General features: G+C 44.3%; 4 protein-coding genes and 1 pseudogene across 5 annotated transcripts; 1 reads left to right on the top strand and 4 right to left on the bottom strand.

Moving 5' to 3' along the window:
* Positions 1–2950: 2950 nt before the first annotated feature.
* On the bottom strand, positions 2951–4907 carry LOC120662150 (double-stranded RNA-binding protein 8-like). Its single transcript, XM_039941272.1, has 3 exons — positions 4803–4907; positions 4295–4560; positions 2951–3645 (listed from the first exon to the last, which is right to left on the bottom strand). The coding sequence occupies exons 1-3, from the start codon at positions 4849–4851 to the stop codon at positions 3457–3459; spliced, it is 504 nt and encodes a 167-aa protein (XP_039797206.1). The 5' UTR covers positions 4852–4907; the 3' UTR covers positions 2951–3456.
* Positions 4908–5891: 984 nt separating this feature from the next.
* On the bottom strand, positions 5892–10993 carry LOC120662137 (regulatory-associated protein of TOR 1-like). Of its 2 annotated transcripts, none has more exons than XM_039941260.1 (4): positions 10670–10993; positions 10453–10592; positions 7308–7409; positions 5892–6876 (listed from the first exon to the last, which is right to left on the bottom strand). In XM_039941260.1, exons 1-4 carry the CDS (start codon positions 10965–10967, stop codon positions 6757–6759), a joined length of 660 nt encoding a protein of 219 aa, XP_039797194.1. In that variant the 5' UTR covers positions 10968–10993; the 3' UTR covers positions 5892–6756. The 2 variants fall into 2 exon arrangements, with proteins under 2 accessions (XP_039797194.1, XP_039797186.1); XM_039941252.1 differs by having other exon boundaries at positions 5892–6803.
* Positions 10857–14651, bottom strand: LOC120662113 (annotated as a pseudogene).
* Positions 14652–16604: 1953 nt separating this feature from the next.
* LOC120662128 (RNA-directed DNA methylation 4-like) lies at positions 16605–21068 on the bottom strand. Its single transcript, XM_039941241.1, has 10 exons — positions 20890–21068; positions 20688–20777; positions 20497–20591; positions 20157–20228; positions 19510–19551; positions 17645–17793; positions 17443–17561; positions 17219–17300; positions 17073–17143; positions 16605–16980 (listed from the first exon to the last, which is right to left on the bottom strand). The coding sequence occupies exons 1-10, from the start codon at positions 21005–21007 to the stop codon at positions 16829–16831; spliced, it is 990 nt and encodes a 329-aa protein (XP_039797175.1). The 5' UTR covers positions 21008–21068; the 3' UTR covers positions 16605–16828.
* Positions 21069–21154: 86 nt separating this feature from the next.
* LOC120662121 (PLASTID TRANSCRIPTIONALLY ACTIVE protein 6, chloroplastic-like) lies at positions 21155–25219 on the top strand. The gene is made up of 6 exons (XM_039941228.1): positions 21155–21728; positions 22264–22332; positions 22426–22530; positions 24239–24358; positions 24573–24662; positions 24769–25219. Exons 1-6 carry the CDS (start codon positions 21183–21185, stop codon positions 24883–24885), a joined length of 1047 nt encoding a protein of 348 aa, XP_039797162.1. The 5' UTR covers positions 21155–21182; the 3' UTR covers positions 24886–25219.
* The last annotated feature ends 114 nt before the right edge of the window (positions 25220–25333 follow it).

Genomic DNA, 25333 nt, shown 5'->3' with positions numbered 1-25333 from the left:
AAGCATAGTCAAACAGAAAGTTTTCTTGCTTGCATTCTGAGGAAAAACTTTCTTCGATAGTTCTACTCCTGGTTCCAACAATCCAACAAAATGTCAGGTAAGAAAAGGTGCAAATTAGATACTTTTTTTGCATTCAGTATCTAATTTAGTATTTAATTATGTTGACGGTTAACTAATTTGGTAGGAAATCAATGTACGTTGGAACGATTCTTGAAAAGGAAATCACCCCAGCTGCTGCTGATGACAGTCCTGATAGAGGCACTTCAAGAAGAGATGGTGATGCATTAAACACCAATCATTCTACTCATCATTTTTCACGAATTGCACGTCATGAGGTAAAGTTTGATGAGCTTCCATATGATCCAGCAGACAGAAGGAGAATATCAGATTACATAGGCCAAACACTACAAGATGATGTAAGACGAAAGTATCTGATTAGAGGCCCTTTTAAACCACAACCTGGTTTTAAGTTTTCAGAAACAATGATAGCCGGTCATCCACGTCGATGTCAACCTACATGGTTCACTACATACAATTGGCTAGAGTATAGTGAAAAGGTGGATAAGTGTTTTTGTTTCTACTGCTACTTATTTAGAGACTCCCACAAGGGCCAAGGTGGGAATGATGCATTTGTAATTGATGGCTGGGATGGCTGGAACAAATCTGAGAGGCTTCGAGATCATGTAGGCACCAAGTGTGATAGTTTTCATAATACAGCTGTGAAATGATGTGAAAATTTGCTAAAGCCCGGCCAATCAATTGGTGCTCAATTGAACAAGCTTAGTAATATCACGAAAGAGCAGCAATTGATTCGGTTGAGAACTTCAATTAAAGCTGTTCGATACTTGTTGAATCAAGGTTTAGCTTTTCGTGGGCATGATGAATCAGAGGAGTCTACAAATAAAGGAAATTTTCGAGAGTTGGTACAGCTTTTGGCAGAGGAAAATGACATGGTAAAGAAAGCTATAAGTAAGGCTCTTAAAAATAGTAAAATGATTGCTCCAGAGATTCAAAAGGACATTGCAAATTGTTTTTCTGAGGTAACAACAGCTGGTGATATTATTTTTTCACAAATTATGTCATCTTTCATAGTCCACATTGATGAATTAGTTATGTTACCTTTTTTGCAGATCATAGTGAAATCTATCATTGAAGAAATTGGAGGGGATGTTTTTTTGCATATTAGTAGATGAGTCAGCAGATGTTTCTGGTAAGGAACAAATGGCTATTGTTTTGCGTTATGTTGATATACTCGGGGAGATAAAGGAGAGACTCATTGCTGTGGTTCATGTGCAAGAAACATCAGCTTCATGTCTCAAATCTAACATCGATTATGTGTTTAATAAGTATGGATTGAGCTATAGCCAAGTCAGAGGACAAGGTTATGATGGAGCCAGCAACATGAAAGGTGAGTTCAATGGTTTGAGGGCTTTAATCATGAGAGAGAACAGCTCAGCATATTATATACATTGCTTTGCTCATCAGCTTCAGTTAGTCATCGTCGCTGTAGCTAAAAAGAATGATGACGCTAGTGATTTCTTTGACATGGTATCCCTATTGCTAACTGTGGCGGGAGCTTCTTGCAAACGTAAAGATATGATTCGGGAAAGTCAACAAGAGAGGGTGAAAAAGGCCATAGGCAGTGGACAACTAAATAGTGGAACTGGATTAAATCAAGAGCAGTCCCTTCAAAGAGCTGGAGACACACGCTGGGGTTCTCACTATAAAACTCTCAAGAGCCTTAGCAATCTGTACCCTGAAGTTATTGAAGTGCTTCAATATGTTGAAAAAGAAGGCCCAAATGATGCAAAAAGACGTCAAGCTCGTGGTCTCATGACCTATCTCAAAGATTTTGATTTTGTGTTCCACTTGCAGTTAATGTTGCTTATTTTGGGACATGCAAATTCTTTATCAATGTCATTGCAAAGGAAAGATAATGATGGCTGGGATTCTCTATTGGAGACTGTGTACTCCTTTTGCGAAGAACACGGTATTCCTAAGTTGGATATGGAGGAGGACTACATAGATCGTCATAATCCAAGAAAAAAGACCAATCGCAGCAACTATCAACACTACAGATATGATTGTTTGAACCCAATTATTGACTTGCAACTTGTAGAGTTTAGTGACCGATTCAATGAGGTTAATTCTAAACTGCTTACTCAGATTGCTGCTTTCAACCCCAAGAATTCTTTTGAGGCATTCAAATTTGAGAGCTTGATGGAATTGGCTAAGTCATACCCTGATGATTTCAATTCAACACAACTGAAGGATCTTGGTCGCGAGCTTCTGATTTACATTGATAATGTGCGAGCTGATGAAAGATTTGCCAATTTGAATACTATTTCTGAGCTTGCTAGGTTGATGGTGCATACTCAAAAGAATCTTAATTTTTCTTTGGTCTACCGGCTTCTCAAGCTAGTACTAGTTCTTCCTATTGCCACTGCATCGATCGAGAGATGCTTTTCAGCAATGAAAATTGTGAAGACAATATTACAAAATCGTATTGGCGATGAATTTATGAACGATTGTATCATATGCTTTGTGGAACAAGGATTTCTAGCCAAAATTCCAATTGATGATGTGATAGATCACTTTAACAAGATGGAGGATCGTAGCCGCAGAAAAAAGAAACAAGACAAGGCAGCTACTACTGTGAAAGGATGAAAATTTATTTTGTATTTGTCACAACATGCCCTTTGTAATTTCATCAATTATCGACATTGTGCATGACATTATATTTTCAAGTTGGTATTGTAAGTTTGTTCCGACCCCGGTGCCATTTTTTTCTGGCTTCGCCCCTGGCAGGCTATTGCAGCGGCTGTAGCCGGCTATTTAGAACCTTGATTATTTCAAAGGTGGTTTTGAACGAACAACACCCTTTTTTTTGTTATTGTGAGCAATTAACTGATCAAATCCAATTTCCTTGTTGTATGCAGATTGAGAGCCATGTAGAGGAGGATCTGATTAGCCAACTTATTACAATGTTTGGCAATTCAGCTTTAATTGCCGATCACACACAAGGGAACAAAAGTTCATAAAAGAGATTAAATCTAAGCTAATCTATTATTATGTTTCCATCCCCGATTGGCTTGTTCCAAAGAGATGATCTCTAGCATTAAGCTCGCCTTGCGGAACAACTCTTTTGTATCGTCCTCACGCTGTAGTTGCGACAAGAAGTGCAACCAATATATTTTCCTGAAAAGAGTATGCATAAATGATGAATATTTGGATTTGCTAAAAATAATATCATTCCGACATCTCCAAATAGCCCAACATAGCGTAGATATCCCCACCAAAATCAGCGATTTAATATTTTTACTCCCTCCGTCTTTTTTTACTTGTCGTGTATTCTTTTTGGAAAATGACGGGAAAGCATGCCGTATGTTGGTCCGTTTCTTGGTCCAGCAGAGAATTAAAAGCGGTGTAGTTAAGACGTTGCATGTACACGTCTCCTCATGCGGAAAATTGAATTAGCATCTTTGTTATAGCTGCAACACCAATGTATCGTATGCCACCAATCTCAACAGTGCATACGAAAGGAGCTACGCCTGAAGCTTGTTTAGTGCAAATATAAGATGGAATGGCATAATTCATCTTCTGAGCATACTCCTGAAGAAGATTCTTGCACAGGCCAGTCTCTTGCTGCAAAGATAGTAAGTTATATCAGAGAAAAACGTCAATGAAGAAGATATAGCGCGGTGGTATGCTAATTTAGTCATCCTAATTCCAGGACTAAAGGATCTTCAGACTCTCTAAAGAAGAATGCATTTGGACATGGTAACGGAATTTAATGACCGTAGAGAGGTATGCATGGCTCGTGGTTCATAAACCGGGCAGAACAAATTCACAAGCATCTTCATGACTAATTCCCTACTGTATTCAGAAGAGATCTTGGCATAACTGAGAGCTCCAATCATTACAATCAGAACATTATTGAATTTGAGATAATGCCATGAAACCTAAAACAAACTTTCATGACTGAACTCAGGTACTGCTAGAACATCACAGGTAAACTAATTAACATTACTTGAAAATGTAACGACAGCAAGGAACATAGATTTTATTAGCATTTTTCCAATATATTTCCTGAAAGCTTCACCACGGTAAGTTAATAGAACATCAGATATTTTCACATAAATAGAAATAGAAGTGCAGAAAGTCTAGTAGGGATAAACACATGTAATTTAAAGAAGCATGTAAATGCCAATTTTAACTACAAATTAGAAGCTGTACTTCTTTAGCAACAATATCTGCACAAACAAGTAACTATGTGCACAAAGGAGTAACTTACTAGTGCTGGAATGCTTTTAGTTTCAGTTGTTGGAACAGACTTGACGATCTCCATAAGCGCAACTTCAGCAGCCGACTGTTCTGCAGCCTTTCGGCTGAAGAATCCGGGCAGCGAATCATACTTGGTGTTGTTAACGACCACTGTGGACTTGAAGATTGGTTCATGGGAGGGGCCCTCTTTGAGGGTATGGTACTCTGGGGTTGGAAGGCCAGCTTTCTGCGCGTACTGTTGCAGGCGGCTCTTAAATACGTAGCAATTCTCAACCTCTGTGCAGAATGAAGCATACAAGAGCTAAGAAAAAGGCAGTATTGTAATGTTGGTGAAAAAGAAGAGAAATTTGGAATCAAAAGCATCTGGTAGGTAATAAATGGAAAGAAGCTAATAATGTCGTAAATTAATTAAAAATGTTGCGGACGTATAGTAGCTGTACGAAGTCAGGATGTGCTAGCAAAGATCATCCAAGAAATTTTGAGTTTGATGAGGGGGATAAGGGAGAAAGAGGGCTTACTGATTCCGGCGGGGGCGGCTCTGATGCTGGCAGCATCGGGCTGCGCCATGCCATAGCCCGGCCCGCCGCCGCCGCCTCGAAGCGAAAGGCGAGGGGGTGAGGACGGTTCTGGCATTTCCAGGGGTTGTGCGTGCGTGCGTGCCCATAGCATTTGTTCCTGGGGTAGCGAGCGATTCGTGTTTTCTCTCTATGGCAAGCTGGTCCCACCGAACGGTGGTGCCCAGGAGTCAGTTCGTGATCAACGGAGCATCACTGGCTCATTCTTCTTCAGAGAAGGTGCAGACAGAAGAGAAGCATGGGAGTAGAGTAGAGCAGAGCAGAGCACAAATGTGCTCATCAGCATACCGACAATTTAAAAATGCATCACAGGCTAGCTAACTGCACTGCTAGGAATCGTGATTGTTGGCACGAGCCCCCGGAGGAGCATTTCGTCGAACGCCTCCTCGACGGCGTCCAAGGATCCGCTCTCGCGGAATGCGCGGAGCACCCCCTCCAACTCCGGGAGCCCCGGAGGCACCCCGTCGGAGTCCATCTGCTTCGACACGACCTGGTACCCTCCCGCAGGAGCGCGTCGAGGACGGCGCTGTGGTCCGACCGGCTCGCCCCACCGGCGCATGTCGTCCAGGAACGCGAGCGCGTCCGGATAGGGGACGAACCGGCAAAGGGAGGCGAGGACCGCACGGCAGTGGCGCGGGTCCGGATCGAGGAGTGCGGGCATGCAGCGCAGGAGGTCGGCGGCGGCGGTGGGTCGCTGGGTGCAGCAGAGGGCGGACGTGAGGATGCGGAAGGTTGTGGCGTCGGGGGTCGTGCAGTGAGCGGTGGAGAAGAGAGTGGCGGCGGAGCGAGGGTCACCAGCAGGGCTTCCGGCGAGCAACACATGATTCGGGCAGCTGGATGGCGCAAATCCCTACCAAATATATCATCCTCTTCATCACTCCAAATCAGGATCTAGTTACTGATCATCATCAAAGACTTGCACTTGCACATCCTACACTCACGCTTCTTTTCCTTCATCTGTGTTCAAGTACAGCGAATATACAAGAAAAACAGGGTATTCGCACACATTGCCTAGGCTGGAGACCAGATAGCTGACAACTGTACAAACACGATTCATCATATTTACAAATGGACAATAATCTGTCAAGTGATTACAATACAAGTGACTCGAGCACAAAGGTTATTTCATGCAGGCCACACTAATCCCATCTAGCGCTATATTAGCAGCACAAATGCATCTATCTTATCTATTCAGCAACATCCGTCTGTCAAGACCTGACTCAGCCCATATGCACAACCCCCCACTTTCCCGGGCAGCAGCAGCCCCTACCACACCTGATTTATGGTATCCAAGCATCTCCAAACCCTTTTACAATTCACAAAGCAAAGCAGCCGAATTTTGAGGTGACTATTTACATTTCGGTTAACCTAGTAGGGGTTCTCAAACCTTATCAAGGAGGTTAATCAAATTCTTTCTTGGCTGTATCATACAAACTGCACATGTTGTCCAACAAGCAATATGCGCCGAGAGCCCCAGTCCCACACCACCATGTCGGTGACCAGGCATCACATCATCTTGGATCTTGTAGCTGGATCACAGCATGGACCCACTGCTTGGCCAAAAACATAAGGCCTACTGGTTGCATTGTTGATCCATGTCAACAGATGTAGACCTCATCTTACTTGTAATTTTCCTCAGCATAGATAGAGACAAGAGCATTATCACCAGCACCAGCAGCCAAGAGTGATTTGTACAGGTGGAAAGAAAGGCAATTCACACTGCCTATTCTTTGCCCCATAAATGATGGCTGGTAGCAACTGCTCTCCTTCAATACTAAACACTTCAATCATCTGCTTGGCTGACCCACTTGCAACAACTGGGGCATGACGATGAACAGACACTGCTGTAAGCGAACCCATGTGTGCCTCAAACGTCAGGTAGGGTTCTGCTGCCCTTCTAACATCGAGAAACTGAATGTCTCCAGCTTGAGATGCACTTACAATCTGTGATACCATAAATGATAGAAAAGGGAACATTGTAAACCCTAAGCAAGCACGCCCATAGTTTCTTCAACAACTGAGAGTAAAAAGCATATCAGTGCAAATAAGTGATAGTATACCTTGTATGGATCAAAACCAGGCTGAAAACCTATGCCCACAGCCTTCTCTGTTCTTGGGGCATGTGGCTTGGCCATATAGACGAGCCTATAGTATGTTGGATTGCTTTATGTATTTTCATATGAAGCTGTACCTCAATTCTTCTCTATTACATGTATTATTGGTGTGTCCATTTAACTATCAAATACAAACCTTGGACTATATGATACCAACGACTAGCAGTCAAATACAGTTACACAGTGGTGTTGCAAGTCATTGATTAATATAAAACAGGAACATCAAGTATACAGCATGAACCGCATAACAGAAAACACAGAATCACACATCTACAGTTATGTCCATTGACAGAGTGCAAGACAGCCTAGTCAAACTGCACATACAAGAACTTACCAGGGCAGAAATCGCACTATCAGCAGATGACTGAATGGTGCTGAGAAGTTGCTCCTTGTCAAGATCCCAAACCAAAATGGAGGACATGTTACCAGATGCATACTATTGGACAAAAAAGGGAGCAAGTCCCTGTATTAGAATAACCTACAATGAGTAAAATGAAAGTTGCGAGAGCTGGAACGTATAGGTAGCTGGAACGTAGGGTCCCTAACGGGTAAGTTGCGAGAGCTAGTTGATGTAGCAATTAGGAGGCGTGTAAATATTCTATGCGTTCAGGAGACTAAATCGAAGGGCCAGAAGGCGAAGGAGGTTGAGGATACTGGCTTCAAGCTTTGGTACACGGGAGCAACTCCGGGTAGGAATGGTGTAAGCATCTTGATTGATAGGAGCCTTAAGGATGGAGTCGTAGAGGTTAGAAGGCAAGGTGACCGGATTATCCTAATCCGGTTGATAGTTGGAGATTCGGTTTTGAATGTGATCAGTGCCTATGCCCCTCAGGTAGGCCTTAGTGAGAGCACCAAGATGCAGTTCTGGGAAGATCTAGATAGCATGGTTAGTACCATGCCTACCAGCGAGAAACTCTTCATAGGAGGAGATCTCAACGGCCATGTGGGTGCAACTAATGTAGGGTTCGAGCGAGTGCACGGGGGTTTTGGGTACGGTAGCAGGAGTCAAGAGGGGGAGGATGTGTTGAACTTCGCGTTAGCCTACGACTTGTTGATAGCGAATACCGTGTTTAAGAAGAGGGAATCCCATCTTGTGACGTTTCGTAGTGGACAACACTCGAGCCAGATCGACTTTATCCTTGCTAGGAGGGAGGATAGACGTGATTGCTTAGATTGTAAGGTGATACCTGGGGAGTGTGTTGTCCCTCAACACAAGCTTGTGGTGGCGGACTTTCGTCTTCGGGTACGTGTCCACCGGGACAAACATGCCAAGATTGCGAGAACAAAGTGGTGGAAGCTTAGAGGGGAAGCGGCACAAGCGTTTAAGGAAAGGATGCTAGGTGAGGGGCCTTGGGAAGAAGGAGAAGACGCAGATGGCATGTGGCTAAAGATGGCAACATATGTTCGGAAGGTGACCTCAGAGGTGTTTGGCGTGAGTAGGGGAGGCAAACAGGAGGGGAAAGACACCTGGTGGTGGAATGACGAGGTGCAAAGGGCAATTAAGGAGAAGGAGTGTTTCAAGCGCCTCCACCTTGACAAGAGTGCAGCCAACATCGAGGGCTATAAATTAGCGAAAAGGGTTGCAAAGCGAGCTGTGAATGTAGCAAAGGGTAAGGCGTATGATGACCTGTATCAGCGGCTAGGCACGAAAGAAGGGGAGAAGGACATTTATAGGATGGCTAGGATCCGCGAGCGGAAGACAAGGGACATCAACCAAATCAAATGCATTAAGGATGGGACAGATCGACTGCTAGTGAAGGATGAGGAGATCATGGATAGATGGAGAGAGTACTTCGACAAGTTGTTTAATGGGGAGAGTGAGGGCCCTACCCTTGAGTTAGATGACTCTTTTGACGATACCAACAGACGTTTTGTGAGGAGAATTCAGGAGGTAGAGATCGGGGAGACTTTGAAGAGGATGAAGGGAGGTAAATCGATGGGCCCTGATGGTATCCCCATTGAGGTGTGGAGATGCCTAGGAGATAGAGCAATAGTATGCTTAACTAAGCTTTTTAATCTCATTTTTCGGTCAAACAAGATGCCGAAAGAATGGAGGAGAAGTATATTAGTACCTATCTTCAAAAACAAGGGTGATGTTCAAAGTTGTACTAACTACCGTGGGATTAAGCTGATGAGCCATACGATGAAGCTTTGGGAGAGGGTTATCGAGCATCGCCTAAGAAGAGTGACAAGTGTGACCCAAAACCAATTTGGGTTCATGCCTGGAAGGTCAACCATGGAGGCGATTTTCTTAATACGACAATTGATAGAGAGATATAGGGAACAGAAGAAGGACTTGCACATGGTCTTCATTGACCTTGAGAAAGCATATGACAAAGTACCGAGAAATGTCATGTGGTGGGCCTTGGAGAAGCACAAAGTCCCAACTAAGTACATTACTCTCATTAAGGATATGTACAAGGATGCGACGACGTTTATCCGGACATGTGATGGCAACACCACTGACTTTCCTATTAACATAGGCCTACACCAGGGGTCAGCATTGAGCCCTTATTTATTTGATTTAGTGATGGATGAAGTCACAAGGGATATACAAGGTGAGATCCCTTGGTGTATGCTCTTTGCTGATGATGTGGTGCTAGTTGACGAGAGTAGGGCAGGGGTTAATAGGAAGTTAGAGCTGTGGAGACGCACGTTAGAGTCGAAAGGGTTCAGACTTAGTAGGACCAAGTCCGAGTACATGATGTGCGATTTCAGCGCGACTAGGCATGAGGGGGGAGACGTTAGTCTAGATGGACAAGTGGTGGTCCAGAAGGATACTTTTCGGTATTTAGGATCGGTGCTACAAAAGGATGGCGACATTGATGAAGATGTTAGGCATAGAATTTCAGCTGGCTGGTTGAAATGGCGGCAAGCTTCTGGCATCCTTTGTGACAAGAGGGTGCCACAAAAGATAAAAGGCAAATTCTATAGGACAGCAATTCGTCCGGCGATACTATACGGTGCTGAATGTTGGCCTACAAAAAGGCGACATGTCCAGCAACTGAGTGTAGCAGAGATGCGGATGTTGCGGTGGTTTTGCGGGCACATAAGGAGGGATAGAGTCCGGAACGAAGTTATTCGGGATAGGGTCGGAGTGGCACCAATTGAGGAGAAACTTACACAGCATCGGCTGAGATGGTTTGGACATGTCCAACGAAGGCCTCCTGAGGCGCCGGTGCGTAATGGGGTTCTTGAGCGGGTCGATAATGTAAAGAGGGGTAGAGGTAGACCTAAACTGACGTGGGATGAGTCGGTTAAGAGAGACCTTAAGGATTGGAATATCTCTAAAGAGATAGCTTTGGATAGGAGCGCTTGGAGATTAGCTATCAATGTGCATGAACCTTGAACTTATTTCTTTCTGGTTTCATCTCTAGCCTACCCCAACTTGCTTGGGAAAAAAGGCTATGTTGTTGTTGTTGTTATTGAGTAAAATGAAAGTAAACTACTTGGGGGTGGGGGTGGGGGCAGAAAATTACCAGATAACCAGATTGCTGCTGCCAGTCAATCACAATACTTCGACCAGCAGCTCGATGACCCTGAACCGATGAGAAAGCAGTTACAAATTTTTGTCCTCCCTTTTGAGTAAAATTTTTCCATACACGTACATTTCCATCACCTACAACATGAAAATTAGATAGTGCAGTGGTACAAGATAAGAACAAAACAAGAAAAGCATAGAGAGCAGAGTCATACTTGAGGCAGCTAAAAGCAAGCTCTCATCAAGCTCATTGATAAGCAAGAGTTTAGATAGACCTCTGTCAGACAACTTATGGTTTCGAAAAGAGTTCACCGGTAGCGCATCATCATAGTTCCACACTCTGACATAGCCCTTTACATCCACCTTTACAAATTCACACGAATGATATGCAAGGAACATCCATAATAATAAGCTTCTGTAAACCAAACGAAAACAGGTCCAGAAGCAATTTAATTTGAGCACAATTCTGTACAGCCAGCAATAACCAAGTCTACGGTTACAGGATATGTACATCTCAGGGCAACGCTAACAAGTAGTTTCACTCATCTTTCATGGCCATCTCATGCCTCCTTTTCTGTGCAACCTCGACAAACAGAGTCAGCAGGGCTTCGCACACCTGCGACGTGTCCGCCTGATCCCCTGGCTCTTCTTTCACCGAGGAATATACCATCCAAGCATGGTCTAGCTTCCGCTCTGGTCGGACCACCACTGATCCTGGAACCTCAGCATCCTTCCTCGTCACGAGACCGTCACTCTTCTCGCCATACCTTGCCACCAGCAGTTGTGAGCATGCTGCCATTGCAGCTGAAAGTGGCATCACAACCGGTATCCTGGTGGAATTGCCATCGGCAGCAATCGGGAGCTCCAAGTGCGCGACATGAGACAGCGCAGTGAGCACGCTGGGAGTGATGCTTGCCTGTGTGGAATGATACAATTGGAACCTCCCATAGTCACAAAGTTTCTGGGTCGACCGGGTCGAGGAACGGGGTCGAAAGTCGTCACTGTATAAAATTGTGGTACGAAGGGGGTATACCTCTATGGAACGATAAATTATTATGTGGAACGCGACCCTGATTCATCGGGGTCGATATCTTCGGGTCCATGTGTCTTTATAAAAACAAAAACTATATATGTGCTACTAATGAAGAAATTAATCTGCCCAAGCATATAAGAAACATATAAAAGAATACATTTAGACCATGCTACACCTATTCAGCTCATTTTCTAACAAAAACCACACCAATCCACTGTCCTTAACCTCATTATCCCAATTAAATCTGCAAACAATGGGGCTGCGACCCCTTTCAAACCGGGACGCCATCCAACCTTGAATGGGACACTGATCCTCTTCGACCCCGACCCTCGAATCGGAACGGCGTTCCCGGGTCGTGGGACGAGGCATCGACCCCGAATCCTGTGACTATGGAACCTCCAAGGGCAACGGGTGTTGTTGCAGGAATTCTTTTCGTTTTTCGTAAGTCAGGTCTTCTAGGGCCTGCAGATCACCCTGAAAACAAGATGATGAATAGAGTCAAGAAACACTGCCACCCAGTGTACAAGGTAGTTACCAGTTAGTGGTTCCAGTTGTCCTAGGTAGGTAGTGGTTGGAATGACCAAGGAAAATACCTTAAGGACTTTGGATACCAAGATCTCCATGATTTTACGCAACCTCACATAGTCACCAAGCTGCCCCTCTCGCAGGATATCTGAAGCAACTGGGCTTCCTCCATATGGACTTTGAGCTAATACCAAACCCGCGACTTTGTCTTTAAGTTGTGGCCAGTAGAGGGAGAGGGCTGCAGCCGAATCTACACCGCCCTTGCTATGACCAAGAAGTAGCACTCGTTTCCTTGATCCCCAGTATATTTCTTCTATGTATTCCTTTATCTCTCGTGCATTTTTACTTACTGAAGACTGCAAGGTGGTTTTTCCATGTATGTATTGCTTAATTAAAATAAATGTCAAGAGGCAAATCACAGGCTTATGTATGGAGTGGAAGTACCTCACTATGAATTTTGGCAATATGACAAGCTAGACCCATCTTGGAGAAGTATGCCTTTGTCTTGACAAAGTAAAGTGGTCCGTGGTTACTAAACAGACCTATAAAAACGTTAGCACAAAAACTTGGAAATCGATAGCTCACAATTGGAGTGGTCACTGACTAACCTGGAACCAACAAGTAAACAACTGAATCAGGTAGCTTGTGCTCATTTTTTCTGACAAGGAGTGAGATGGTCCACATGAGATATAGTTCATATTACATCTTTATTAAAAGCATTTTTACAAATCATCAGCATTGATGTCCAGTTTGGTGCTTTTGCTGACCTCACAGAGTCCAAAATCTCCAAGAATCTGGCTGTCCCATCCTCGGTTCTAGGCAAGCTTTGATCCCTCTGGAGCCAGCCGATATCATCTGCCGAACCACGGACAGTTTTCCGAGCACGCTCTACAAGGCTGCACAAGATATCAAAGGAGCATAGCATGTTACAAAAGACTATTTCCATCCACTGAACTTGATTTCCCATCCAAACTTAGTAAGAAAAATTGCATCAGAATGGTGTCCATTTTGTACTCTCAAATGTAGAGTTTACTCTTCAGTATGGGCAAACACAGATTCACAGTGTGGCAAATTCTATGAGAAGTGCAACACTACATGCGTTGACTCCTTAATGCATAGATTAGGACTTGAATCAGAACGAACAAAACATAAAGATTGCAGAGAAAACTGTACCCTTGAAACAGTGAGGTTCCATTCTGAAAAACATGTGAAGGCACCATTTGACCTGCGTTTTCTTGAGAAGGGCTTCCGCTGCAGTCTGCCTGACCAAGGGATGAATTTGTTCCAGTAGAATCCACGGAAGAAGTCTGAAGAGAAAGCCTGCCTGCAGCCAATGCAGGTGGCAGTGTTACTAATTCTTGGCCCTCCTCAGATAGACCTGCATTAAGATAATGAACACAATCATTTTAAAAAAAATTGGAAATACCATAATAATCCACCTCACTTATGCAATTGGCACGAGGGAATAATTTCTCTGAAGGAAGAAAAAGAACTAACCCACATAGCCAGGTACAGGGAGGCACTGGGTGAGAAATGAAGCTGTCTGGGGCTCTGGGCAAGATAAGATGCAGCTTGATTTAAAGCAGGTAAGTTGAGGAATAACTGTGAATCTTCAACCCTGTCAGCTGAGTTACTATCATCAACCTGCACTAATAAAGTAGATGTTAAACAAAAAGAAATAACCAAATAGACTATAGTACAACTACAGAACATTTGTCCAAATTGGACCTTCACATAGAAAATCAATGCAATCTGGATATGCTGTTTTTCTTACTTAATGATGGATATGTTTTAAGAATTTATGAATCACCAAATTAGGTGGGGCACAATATTTTAAGACTCGTAAGCCTGTAAACTTAAGATTTTTAAATTTGGTATTCGAATAACAGGGGTGCCAAGAATAATCAGTAGGCATGATCAGTGTACTATGATCACTTTAAGGTTTTACATCCTGAACAATTGAGAAAAGCAGATCATAATCAATTGGTTCATAGCGTGACAGAAAAAGGACTAAGAGCTGAGCAGAGTTATGGCAACTCAGTGCATGGGGTAATAGCAGGGAAAATTTGCAAAGTCCACATACCCTAGCAGATGTAGATGGCTCCCCCTGTGTTGAAGGCGATTCCCTCATGTTTGGTATGGTTGTCCAGATACAAGAAATCTGCTAGCAAATGCTCCCATTTGTCAGAATATTCAATGCGCAACCAAGCAATTATGCTGCAAAAGTAGAGTAACAGGAAAATATGGTGGAGCTAGCGACAGATTATAATTGAGAAGGAAACACAACTGAAGAGCAAGTCATGAGGTCCTTATCATCAAGAAGGAAAGGATTAAACGGCATCTCCATTCAGCAAAGGCATCAGAACTTCCAGCAGGTGCATGGACCATGCCTCTACTCACGCCAGACGGTCAGAAGCCAAATTCCTTTTTTCTTTCTCGTTAGTAATAAGATAAAAGGAATAAAAAAAAGGCAAAATTGGATTCACACCATTAAAAGAACCAAACTTTAGATATATACCATCAAAAGATCCTTGTACAGATATATACCATTAAAAAAACACACTTCTTAGCAGCCTACCATTTCCGTTAACTCCAAGTTAACTGTGACTATTTTGCCCTTACTAAGAAAAGGATTGTATGCAGTGGCGGAGCTAGCATCCAAATCAAGGGGGGCCATTTCGCAGGAGAGGCGAACAAGCAACAAACCTTATGATTGTTAGCAATTGTTGCGCTATATTGAGAGATGTAGCACACTAGTAGCTATGAGCACTTCGGGAGACAGCCTTGGTGACGAAGAAATTAAAACCAAGGAGTGCATCGAGAGTTGAGACTGACAAGGAGTGCATCGAGAGTTGAGACTGACAAGGAGTGCATCGAGAGTTGAGACTGAAATGCTTAGATGTGCTAGCGCCAAACTACTCAACTAAACTTTTAGGTGGGCTAGTGGTTGATGTCTCTAGAAATTTGCATGAAGCAAGGGGGGGCCATCGCCCAGGATGGCCGATACATAGCTCCGCCAGTGATTGTATGGGGGGTCGCTATCCAGCGCGTGAGCGCCGCTACGGGTAGCGACGACCGAAGAGATACCTCTCTACTGTTTATCTTCTTCCTTTAGCTTCTCATCTTTTTCTCTTTCTTCTTTCTTCTCCACACAACAGGCACCCCACCGCCGACCGCCCGACCCCACCGCTCCTCCCCACCGCCGAACCTCCACTCGTCGCCGGAGCTCGCCCCTGCCCCGACCCTGCCCAACCGCCGTCCCCCACCGCCCGGCCGGCGGCGCCCCCGCCGCCGCCCCTCGCCGCCCCACACCCGCCGGGCCGGCCGGCCGCCCCCGGCCCCCCTCTATAGCCGGGGAACTCCGGCGAACCCCCAGCAACCCAAACAAGAAGGCCGCCGCCTCCCGCCGCCGCCCACGGCCGGCGGCGACCTCGCTGCCGACCGCCCCGCCCACCTCCCGCCCAGGCCGCTTCACCCGCCCTCCACTTCGCCGGTGCATGGAGGTCGAAGACGATGGCCCTCCACTGCAAGTATTAAGACTAGCATGAATCCGTTCGTTGCTATGTCTAGCAGCGCTCGCGCGCCAACTAAGAAAACTGGATTGTATGGCTACAATCTATCTCTAGTTCCAGCAGTAATACAATAGCCCTTCAACCTTTATTTTAGCAACATTAAGAAAAGATGTAAGAGTATAAATTTCATGACGATGTAACACAACATTCCAGCACACGACAAAACTTTGTTGTCATTTCAGAACCATAATTGCATCAAGAAACAGTTAAGGCAAGATCACAATAGAAGTACCACAATCTGCATATGTAAGAACCAATCGATGACAATTCCAGATCCTAGTCCACTCATTTATTCCAATTTTTTTATGGTATATATCTAAAGTTTGGTTCTTTATAGTGTAGATATATGGATCCAATTTTGCCATTAAAAAAACGCCATGGCAAAGCCTGTGCTACAACCCTAAAAAGAACTGATGCGATAAAGAAAAGCTGCAACGCCATGGCAAATCTTCCCTGGATAAAGGAAAGCTGCAAGTTGTTGCAGGAATAGAATCAGAGGACCTGACGCGAGATGCTAAGCGCGGAACCGAATCAGAGACATGAAGTATTGAAAGGAATCGGTAGTGAGAGATCCAACAATCTCAACCAAACTAAATACGGAGGGGAAAACGAAGCAACAGAAGACGATATATATGAATTTACCGGAAGGAATTCAGAGTGGTGGATGACGCGAGGACGCTGGGATGGATGGATCGGAGGGAGTCTTCGTCCTCCGGCAGCCGCGGCGTCTCGTCTCGTCTCATCCCGCCCCGCGCCGCCGCTCTGCTCTTCCGTTGTGCTTCACATACGTGGCGGTTGTCCCCCGAGCATATCCCAAGCAAGAAGGTCCCAGTCATTGAATGGGCCATGGGCCGTCACATTAGAGATCCTGCGCGGGCCCTTCTTTATGGCAGCCTGTTTGGTAGGTTTCAGGGGCTTTCTTTTTTCATGTCATGATTATATATTTCAAATTCCCAAGAATTGCATGATTCTTCTCCTCCGGGTAATGCAGTGAACATCCTGTCATACACTGATGTGAAATTCCCAAGAATTGCATGATTCTTCTCCTCCGGGTAATGCAGTGAACATCCTGTCATACACTGATGTATAATGTCTAGTTTACCAAGTGATACACAGTGCTCAGCAAGTCCTTTCTCAGCATGAGCAACAGAAATATTCAGCTACTCATTCCGTTCTCACATTACATTCAGCTCACACACTAGCCTTTCATGCATTTACAATTGGACTTCCCCTACGATTTCATATCACCATTGTTCGTCTGCATCCACCTCTACTTCTTCCTTTTCATACTCCGAACCAGAACCTTCCCTGTCTCCAAAAGGATCTTCGTCATTGCTACCATCATCCTCATCCTCTGACAATTCTTCAGGATAATCGAAAAGTGGATTGTCTTCAGCTGCAAGATGGAAAAGTTAAGGTAACAAAAAAATAAATCAGGACCTCAATTCTCACTGGACAATTAAGGGAGCAAAATGATTGTACAATTACCATTTGAATCATCTGTGTCGTATGGGTAGTCATCATCATAGCATTCATCTTCGCCATCATCCACTTGTAACCTAGCAGTCAAAGATTGTTTAGAAGATACTCTCAAGGGAACAGAATAGAGTTACCACACGTGATTCATAATCTACCGTGGATATGAAGATGCTGATGTATCCTCCATGTTTGTATCATCCACCTCCTTGACAGTATAGATGTCATAAACTTCTGAATCTGCTTGTCAGAAAATTTAGACTCATAAAACAGATCTGTAGCTAAACTGTTCGCCTTTACTACTTTCAGCACAAGTCGTCTAAAAGCACCAAGAAAGTTTCCACTACTGTTGAGATCATCTCACGGCAAGAAGCACACATACCTTCTGATTGTGCCAATGAAATAATATCTGACTCGATTTCCTCAGCAACTGATGGCAAGTACTCCCGTATAAGTGGAAGAAAGTTGCACAAAACAGCACCCTCTTCGAAAGAAGTAATCCTGCAGGGACTATTGTAAGATAACCTACAACCGTACAACTTCAAATTCAAAGACCTGGTAAATTGTTAGAAAGCAAGACTTGCCGTGGTTCTGCTGGATGCCTCTCTTCATCAGGATCTACTTGGACAGCATCATAAAGATGGCATATTTCTCTAAGTGATTCGTCAGCTTCATTCTTTTCTCCTTTCCGACTCTTCCATATTTGTGCAAAGCGAGCATTTCTTCCTAGATCCTGTAATAGGGTCAATGAACAAAACCTTACCATGCCCGAAGCAGAGCACAATGGAGTTTAAGAAAAATAAAGTACTTGATCACAGTTTTATAGTTTCAGGAAAACTAAGGAAAAAGCACCACCCTCATGAAATTGATGCACATAAGCTAAGCTAGCATGTCCACGCTATAGCAACTCTTGGTACTAGCCCTACTTTGCTAAAAGGGAACCATGGTTATTAAGGCGCTAAGGCGAGACGTGGCGAGCCACCCCCTTCCAATCGCCTAGGCGACGCCTAGGCGATCATAAGGCGAGCAAGGTGACGCCATATGATTGTAAGAAACTTCAAAGCAGCAGCACAGAGGAAGAAAAAAAAAGAAGAAAAAAAAAGAAGAAAAGAAGAAGAACAAGACAGTAAGAAAGGCCCAGCCCACTAGCCAGCCCATATATCCCTTCCTGACATATTGTGTGACCTACCTGTTCCTCAGCCCTCCCCCATCGACAAGCATTCCAGGTCTCCGCCGCCACTTACTCTTCTCTGCATCCCTCCCCTCTCCCGTTCTCCATTTGTGCTGCTGCCGCACACAACCATTCCTCCCTTCCCCTCCCCATCCTCACTGCTGATGCCGCCCCTTCCAGATCCCCTCCAGTCGCCTACAGATTGCAGATCGAGGGTTGCCGACTTCTGCCCTTCCCAGATGTTCGATTCTGCAGAAGTTTGTGGTGGCTATTGCGTCTGGAGCCGATGGGGATGGAGCAGAGACAAATTCTTGGCCTTCCCAGTCCTCCAGTTCTTCCCTTCTCTTCTGCCTACCCTCCTCTCTCATTTTGCTGATTTTTTGTCATGGCGTCCCCCGACGCCCAGGTTTTTTTAGCGCCTCGACGCCTAGGCGACGCCTTAATAACCATGAAGGGAACAACTTCGTACAGATAGATCCTTGAGAATTCTATGCTAGTCTCAAACACCAATTTGTAACTTGCAACTTCACTCAACATGACCACACATTTGCGTATGTCTGTGTTGGACTAAGCCGAGCTATCAAATATGCCACTCTGAAAGAACCAAATGACCACATTACTCAACACAAGTGTCCAGAAACAGGGTTTGGCAATGTACACCAGAGAATCATTTATTTAGCCTGCAGTCTTTGTAGCTGTAAATCCTCATACCTACCTTGCCATATGCCTGTGACAATGGCTCTCCAGGATAATATCATCTGTAACTGTAATGCACCACCATTAACCTAGAATGGCTGGCGTGATTGTTCACATAGATCAACAATGTGATAAACAGGCTCAAACCTAGACAACCAGCGTTGGTGTGAAGCTAAACCCAATTACTGAATCACATATATACTTGCAGGTGAGATGGTGCCATATAAAAGACACAACAGAAATGCAGAAGTAGCACTGGTGCAAACACTTTAAAAACAATAAGGATTATTTTGGGATGCACTTCGGCGCTAATCAACTATGTATCAATCAGAATAAGCGCAACAAACTTAACACTAGAGTACGCGGAACAAAGCACACATAAATATTAAAAAAGAAACACAAATTGACCCTCGAGACTTAGGAAAGGCATGCATCCTTGGTTCCCTCCAATAGCTAATTCTATGCTTGATTTGTGGGACATTACATGATCTAAATTTTCGATCAAACTCACAGCCTCATTAGTATTCATAAAAACTTGAGAATCAAGAACTAACTGCAGCCAGAATAACCAGATGTGCATACCTCATGTCTCTGCCTGGCTGCCGACCGTAGCTGGTCTGTTTTCTGTTGGCACGAAAAGGGTCCAGTTTAGACTTTAACCAACTAAAATTCAAGGAAACAGCTAGATATGAAAAACACCATTTCCCAGATTGTAATCGCTACTGATAGCATCTTCTTAATGCAATGATAAGTAGCTCTCCTGCGTATTCGAGAAAAAAATGCTACTGACAACAATATTCAAGGGAAAAACTAAAAGGTGTGATTAGCACATGATCCTCGTGAGAAGCAGCGAAAAAAATAATGTGGTAGACTGGCATAAAGTTTTGCTTACGCCTTGTTTAGTTGCAAAATTCAAAATTCCAAATCTATCACATTGAAAGGGAATCTTACATGCATGGAGTATTAAATCTAGACGAAATAAAAAACGAATTGCATAGTTTGCTTGTAAATTGCGAGACGAATCTAATGAGTCTAACTAGGCTATGATTAGACACTAAATTGCTACAGTACACATGCTATAATGATGGATTAATTAGGCTCATTAGATTCGTCTCGTAGTTTACAGACGAGTTTTGTAATTAGTTTTATGATTAGTCTATGTTTAATATTTCAAATGTGCAAAGATTCCATTTAAAAAACTTTACAGACGCAACTAAACGAGGCCTTACTTTGTCTTGCTTGATTCTGTCATTCCATTCCTTTGTCTTGCTCTTTATCTCTTTGGAATTTGAGTCAGCAAGCTGCAAAAACAAATGGAATTGTTTACCAAAAAATCTTAACAAGTGTAACCATGTTTTAAAGCATAACAGAATCTGGCTCTTCTTTTGCAAGTGACTATTTAAAGAACCAATGTCAACATCTCTTTTATTTCAAAGGAGTTGTTCAGTTGCAGTATTCAAGAACAAATTTAAACACGACCTACAAAACAGCTATGCCAAATCTGGATGCCAAGCTAGTTTAACAAGTAACAGAAAATAAAATAAAAGATGGAAAAGGATAGAATATTACCAAAAGAGAGTGCAAAACATTTTCAACAGCTTCAGAATGGTGTACTGTTTCGATGTGTTGAACAAGAAGCTTCTTAACCCGTGGTTCCTCCGTAGCTGTGGGCATGACAAGACCGTAAGACATTTTGCAGATAAAGGAGGGCACTACTATGTTGTTTCCGGTCTATAATTGCTCGTCTGTTTGGATTGTACCGGCGGAGGACGAGGAGGGGGGTCCGGAGATGGAGAGGCTGGAGAAATCGAGCATCGCTTTCTTCGCTGGCCTCTCATTAATCTCTAGCCCTGATAGAGAAGGCAAAAAGATTGTCAAAACCTCTCCTTCTATTGGGAAGAAACTCAAGGAGGAAGAGGACGGGGGCAATGAGGGAGAAAGCAAGATAGAAGTGGAACTCACAGAATGCGTCCGGGCGGGTCTGCGATGGCTTGCGCTTGACCCGGACGACGATGGGCTTCTCCTTGGGCGCGGGCTCCGAGGTGGAGGCTTCGCCGGCGGCCGCCGCCGCGGAAGCCATGACCAGCGAGCGCGGTTCGGTAGGTTTTTTTTTTTTATACGGCTTGTTTTTTTGGGAGGAAGAGGAGGCCTGGCTGGGCCTTGGTATTTGTTGGGCTGCTGCCGGTGTCCTCCTCTCCTCATGGGCCGGCCGCTGTCAAAAGAAGAGAGGATTGCACGCACATTGCAGGAAGGAAATGGCGACCACCACTCCACTCGTCTCCTCCTGCAACGGCTGCCGCCCCTATCCACCACCACGCCGCCACCGCCGCTTCCCCGGCGACCCCAAGCCTAACGCGTTGCCTCCTCTCCGCGCCATCCCGGGCGCAGCGCCCCTCGTCCCCCTCCCCCTCCCCCTCCCGCGCCCCCGCCCCCGCCGGCGCGATGTATCCGCGGCCTACGGCGACGACGACATGGACGACGACTTCGGCGACTTGGACGCCGACGACGCGGACGGAGTCGGCGAGGACGACGACATGGACAACGAGCAGGACTACGACGTCGACTACGACCGCCTCCTCGCCCCCGTCAAGCCGCCGCCGCCTTCCTCGCCGCGCGGGGAGGAGGGGGACATCGCCATGGTCGCCGCCGACAGCTTCGTCTCCACGCAGGACTCCGCATCCGACACCGTCGTTGACTACGCCGTCGACGAGGACGAGTTCCACAAGATCAGGCTGCTCCACTGCGACTTCCTTATCCGAAAGGTGCCCGACCCCGACGACGACGTCTACGACTTCAGAGAGGTCTGGCCCCTCCCTCGTTAGTCATTACTGCTGCTGGCTAGTGCATTTTGTGACAAATGCTTGCATTGTTTCATTTCATCAAACTTGCGCTGAGACATTTAATGCTATCCAAATTTATTACATGGCCACCGATACGAGTGTCTTGGGCCGTGTTTAGTTGCGCATTGTAAAGTTTTTGAAAAGGCATCTTTTTACATTTGAAGTACTAAACATAAACTAATCACAAAAATAATTTCAGAACTTGTCTGTAAATCGCGAGACGAATCTAATGAGTCTAATTAATCCGTCATTAGAGGTTATTTACTGTAGCATTACTGTAGCAATTTAGCATCTAATTACAGTCTAATTAGGTTCATTAGATTCGTCTCGCCATTTACAGACAGCAGTCGCAATGTGTTTTTTATTTCGTCTAGATTTAAATCTCCATGCAGGTGCCGGAAATTTTTTTTGGAATTTTGATTTTTGTAACTAAACACGGCCTTGAATCAATTGCACTTTGCCCATTTTGCTGAACATGATATTTTCTATGCGACAGATGTATGTCACCCCGCCAGACACTGATATCTACTCCATTCCAAGGGTTCTTGCCCCGATGCCCCAAAAGGTGCGATGCACGCTCAAGTTTCAGTCATTCCGTATTTCTGCTGATTCTGAACTGGCCTGGATGTGTAATTGTTGGTTTCCCTGTTGTGTTTAGTACGTGAGGTGTACTAAGAAAGATTTCGGACGTTACAACGTGACTGAGCCACCAGTTGAGCATCTGCGTGATCCCCTGTACAAGACTGAGAGGGAGATCATGAAGGTATATATGCTCATAATTTTATCTGCCCTCTTTAGTTTCCCCCCGCCACTGGTATTCTATTATGCCTCATTCTGCCAAAAGCCAAAGGTGGACTTGGCGAATGTGCTTTGCAATTTAGTACCCAAATTTAGCGCTTACTATTCCTGTGAAGTTGATTTAGTGAAGTTTCTTATAAAGCATTCTGCAGAGGTTTTATTTCTCATGTACCAGTTCATTTTTCGAATTTATAGCTACTAGTACTTCCACTTGTCCTAGTGGTCCACATATTGAAGATCCTAAGGCCCCCTTTGGATCGTAGGCGAAACGAAGGAAAACGTGTAGGAAAGTTTCCGGAGGATTAGCTGACGTCACCACGTCTTTGGATAGGCAGGAAAGCTTCCGGAGGAAAGGGTGGAGGAAAGGATTCGCTCTCACTGTGAACGGAGGAAACGAAACATCCGGTCCGAGCTCATGGTGTGGCGGAAGTCCGAGGTAAATCGCGGAGAGCCAAAGGGCAAAGAAAGGAAAGGAAAGCAACGGAAGAAAGTACAGGAACGATTCCTGCGCCTGGCGATTCCTATGTTTTTCCTGTCGTTTCCCCGTGATCCAAAGGGGCCCTAAAATTGGAATAGTTGAATTGTTGAACAGTACCTAGGTTTCTGTTTTTACTTCTACGAAAGGCAATGGCGTGTTTTTACATGTTAATTAGAAAGATTGGAAGAAAGAACAAATGGGGGCCTCTTGCGTCTTACCACAAACAATCTACAGTAAGGGTGCTATGAAGGATTAACACACTGTTGAGGCAGAGCAACAAGATGTGTTACTGATTAAGATTAGGGGATAGCAGCATCAGGTTGGATGGCCCATCTTTGCACCATATTGAGAATGCGCTTCTGAGTTCTGACAGTAGTATAGTAGCAATCCCAAAAATTTATATATCTTTGTTTTTGAAGACCCAGGATCTTGTTCGTCCCAGATTGTCCAAAACAGTTGAATTAGAGATTTCCACCTAGGTTTCTCTAGTATCCTGCTTTGCTTGCCCTTAACCAGTGAGCTTCTATGTGATCAGATTTAATTTTTAACTCTATTCTACCCCGAAATGTTACATACAACAACAACAACATAGCCTTTTTTTCCCAAACAAGTTGGGGTAGGCTAGAGATGAAACCCGAAAGAAATAAGTTCAAGGTTCAGGCACAATGATAGCTAGTCTCCAAGCGCTCCTATCCAAAGCTATCTCTTTAGAGATATTCCAATCCTTAAGGTCTCTCTTAACCGACTCATCCCACGTCAGTTTAGGTCTACCTCTACCCCTCTTTACATTATCGACCCGCTCAAGAACTCCATTACGCACCGGCGCCTCAGGAGGCCTTCGTTGGACATGTCCAAACCATCTCAGCCGATGCTGGGTAAGTTTCTCCTCAATTGGTGCCACCCCGACCCTATCCCGAATAACTTCGTTCCGGACTCTATCCCTCCTTGTGTGCCCGCAAAACCACCGCAACATCTGCATCTCTGCTACACTCAGTTGCTGGACATGTCGCCTTTTTCGAAATTAAATCATTGTATTGTTACATAACACATGCTAAATATTCATTGTATTGTTTATGTACATCATAGTTTGGCACTAGTAGATTGCTTCTCCATGTTATGATACAGTAAGAATCTGTGCTTATGGCTTTGTGATTTTCATATTCAGAATATATGCCTTGTGTTGTTTGTACGGCAGGTTTTCTTAACCAGACACTACAGAAACAGGCGTGCTGATGACCCAGATTTTTTCCTTGATTTTGAGGAGATTTATGTTATTGACTCAAAAACAAGGTCAATCACAAGAGCAAAAGTTTTGGTAAGATATTCAATATCTAGTTTTGTATAAGCTATTCAAACAACACCTCTTTTGATGGATATTGGGTTCTATGAAGTGTGTTCCTAAGAGTTTTGGAGTAGTTCTCCCTCTGTTTAATAATCTTTGAGAAAATTCTAAATGAAACCAAGTACCAAAAATAGATAAATAAAGGAAGTAACTACTTACATCACTTATATCAATCCATGTTTGATAGGTTAGTGTTCCTGAAGGAAAGAAAAGAGATAGGAGAAACGACCTGCTACTGATACGTGATGGAGGGGAGTCTTTTAGAATAATCGACAAGGTAGCCTGTTTGCTTCTGATATCTAGCCTTCTGTTTCGTTCGAGTGGGCTCCAAGCCTCCAATAGTAATTTTGGCTGATGACAGTAATTTTGATTATCTGTGTCAGACTAAAAGGGATGATGCCACCACTGTGATCCAAAGAGAAGAGTGGACAAAGTCACGACAAGATGTGGAGAAGCATTTCAGGAAACTCAGAGACTTTGACTACTCAAATTGGTTCTGAAGAAACAAATGTTGGATTTGTTGCAGAGAAGAATGATGTGCGGCGATTTTGCTGACTGCTGCTGATGATTAGATCAAGCTACTGTTGTGATCAAGTGAGAGATGGCATGTTGAAGCAGATAAGTTGTTGTAATGTTAGTTGTAGCAAGTAGAATGTGTGGCTTCTAGGGAGTATGTAGGCAAAGACTGAGATCCTGGTTGAGTAGCCAAGCGAATGAATATGTGGCAGTTTGAGTTGGGCTTCTTTCTGTGCAGACTAGCATTCTTTTCTCTTCTTTTTATAAACCTCAGTTGATCAGAAATTCAGAAGGAATGTGTTCTGAAACCTTGTCAAACTTGCTGGAAAACAAAGCGTGAAAAGAGAAACTTGGTTTTGAGCAGCACAGCGCTGGGATTTTGTAATAACAAAAAAGCATAAGCAGGGAATTTTGTTGCTACATAGGGGAAAA

This window comes from Panicum virgatum, chromosome 2K (assembly GCF_016808335.1).
Source record: "Panicum virgatum strain AP13 chromosome 2K, P.virgatum_v5, whole genome shotgun sequence".
Classification (NCBI taxonomy): Eukaryota; Viridiplantae; Streptophyta; class Magnoliopsida; order Poales; family Poaceae; genus Panicum; species Panicum virgatum.
Note: the sequence above shows the minus strand (reverse complement) of the source record. Positions and strands in the feature narration are given on the sequence as shown.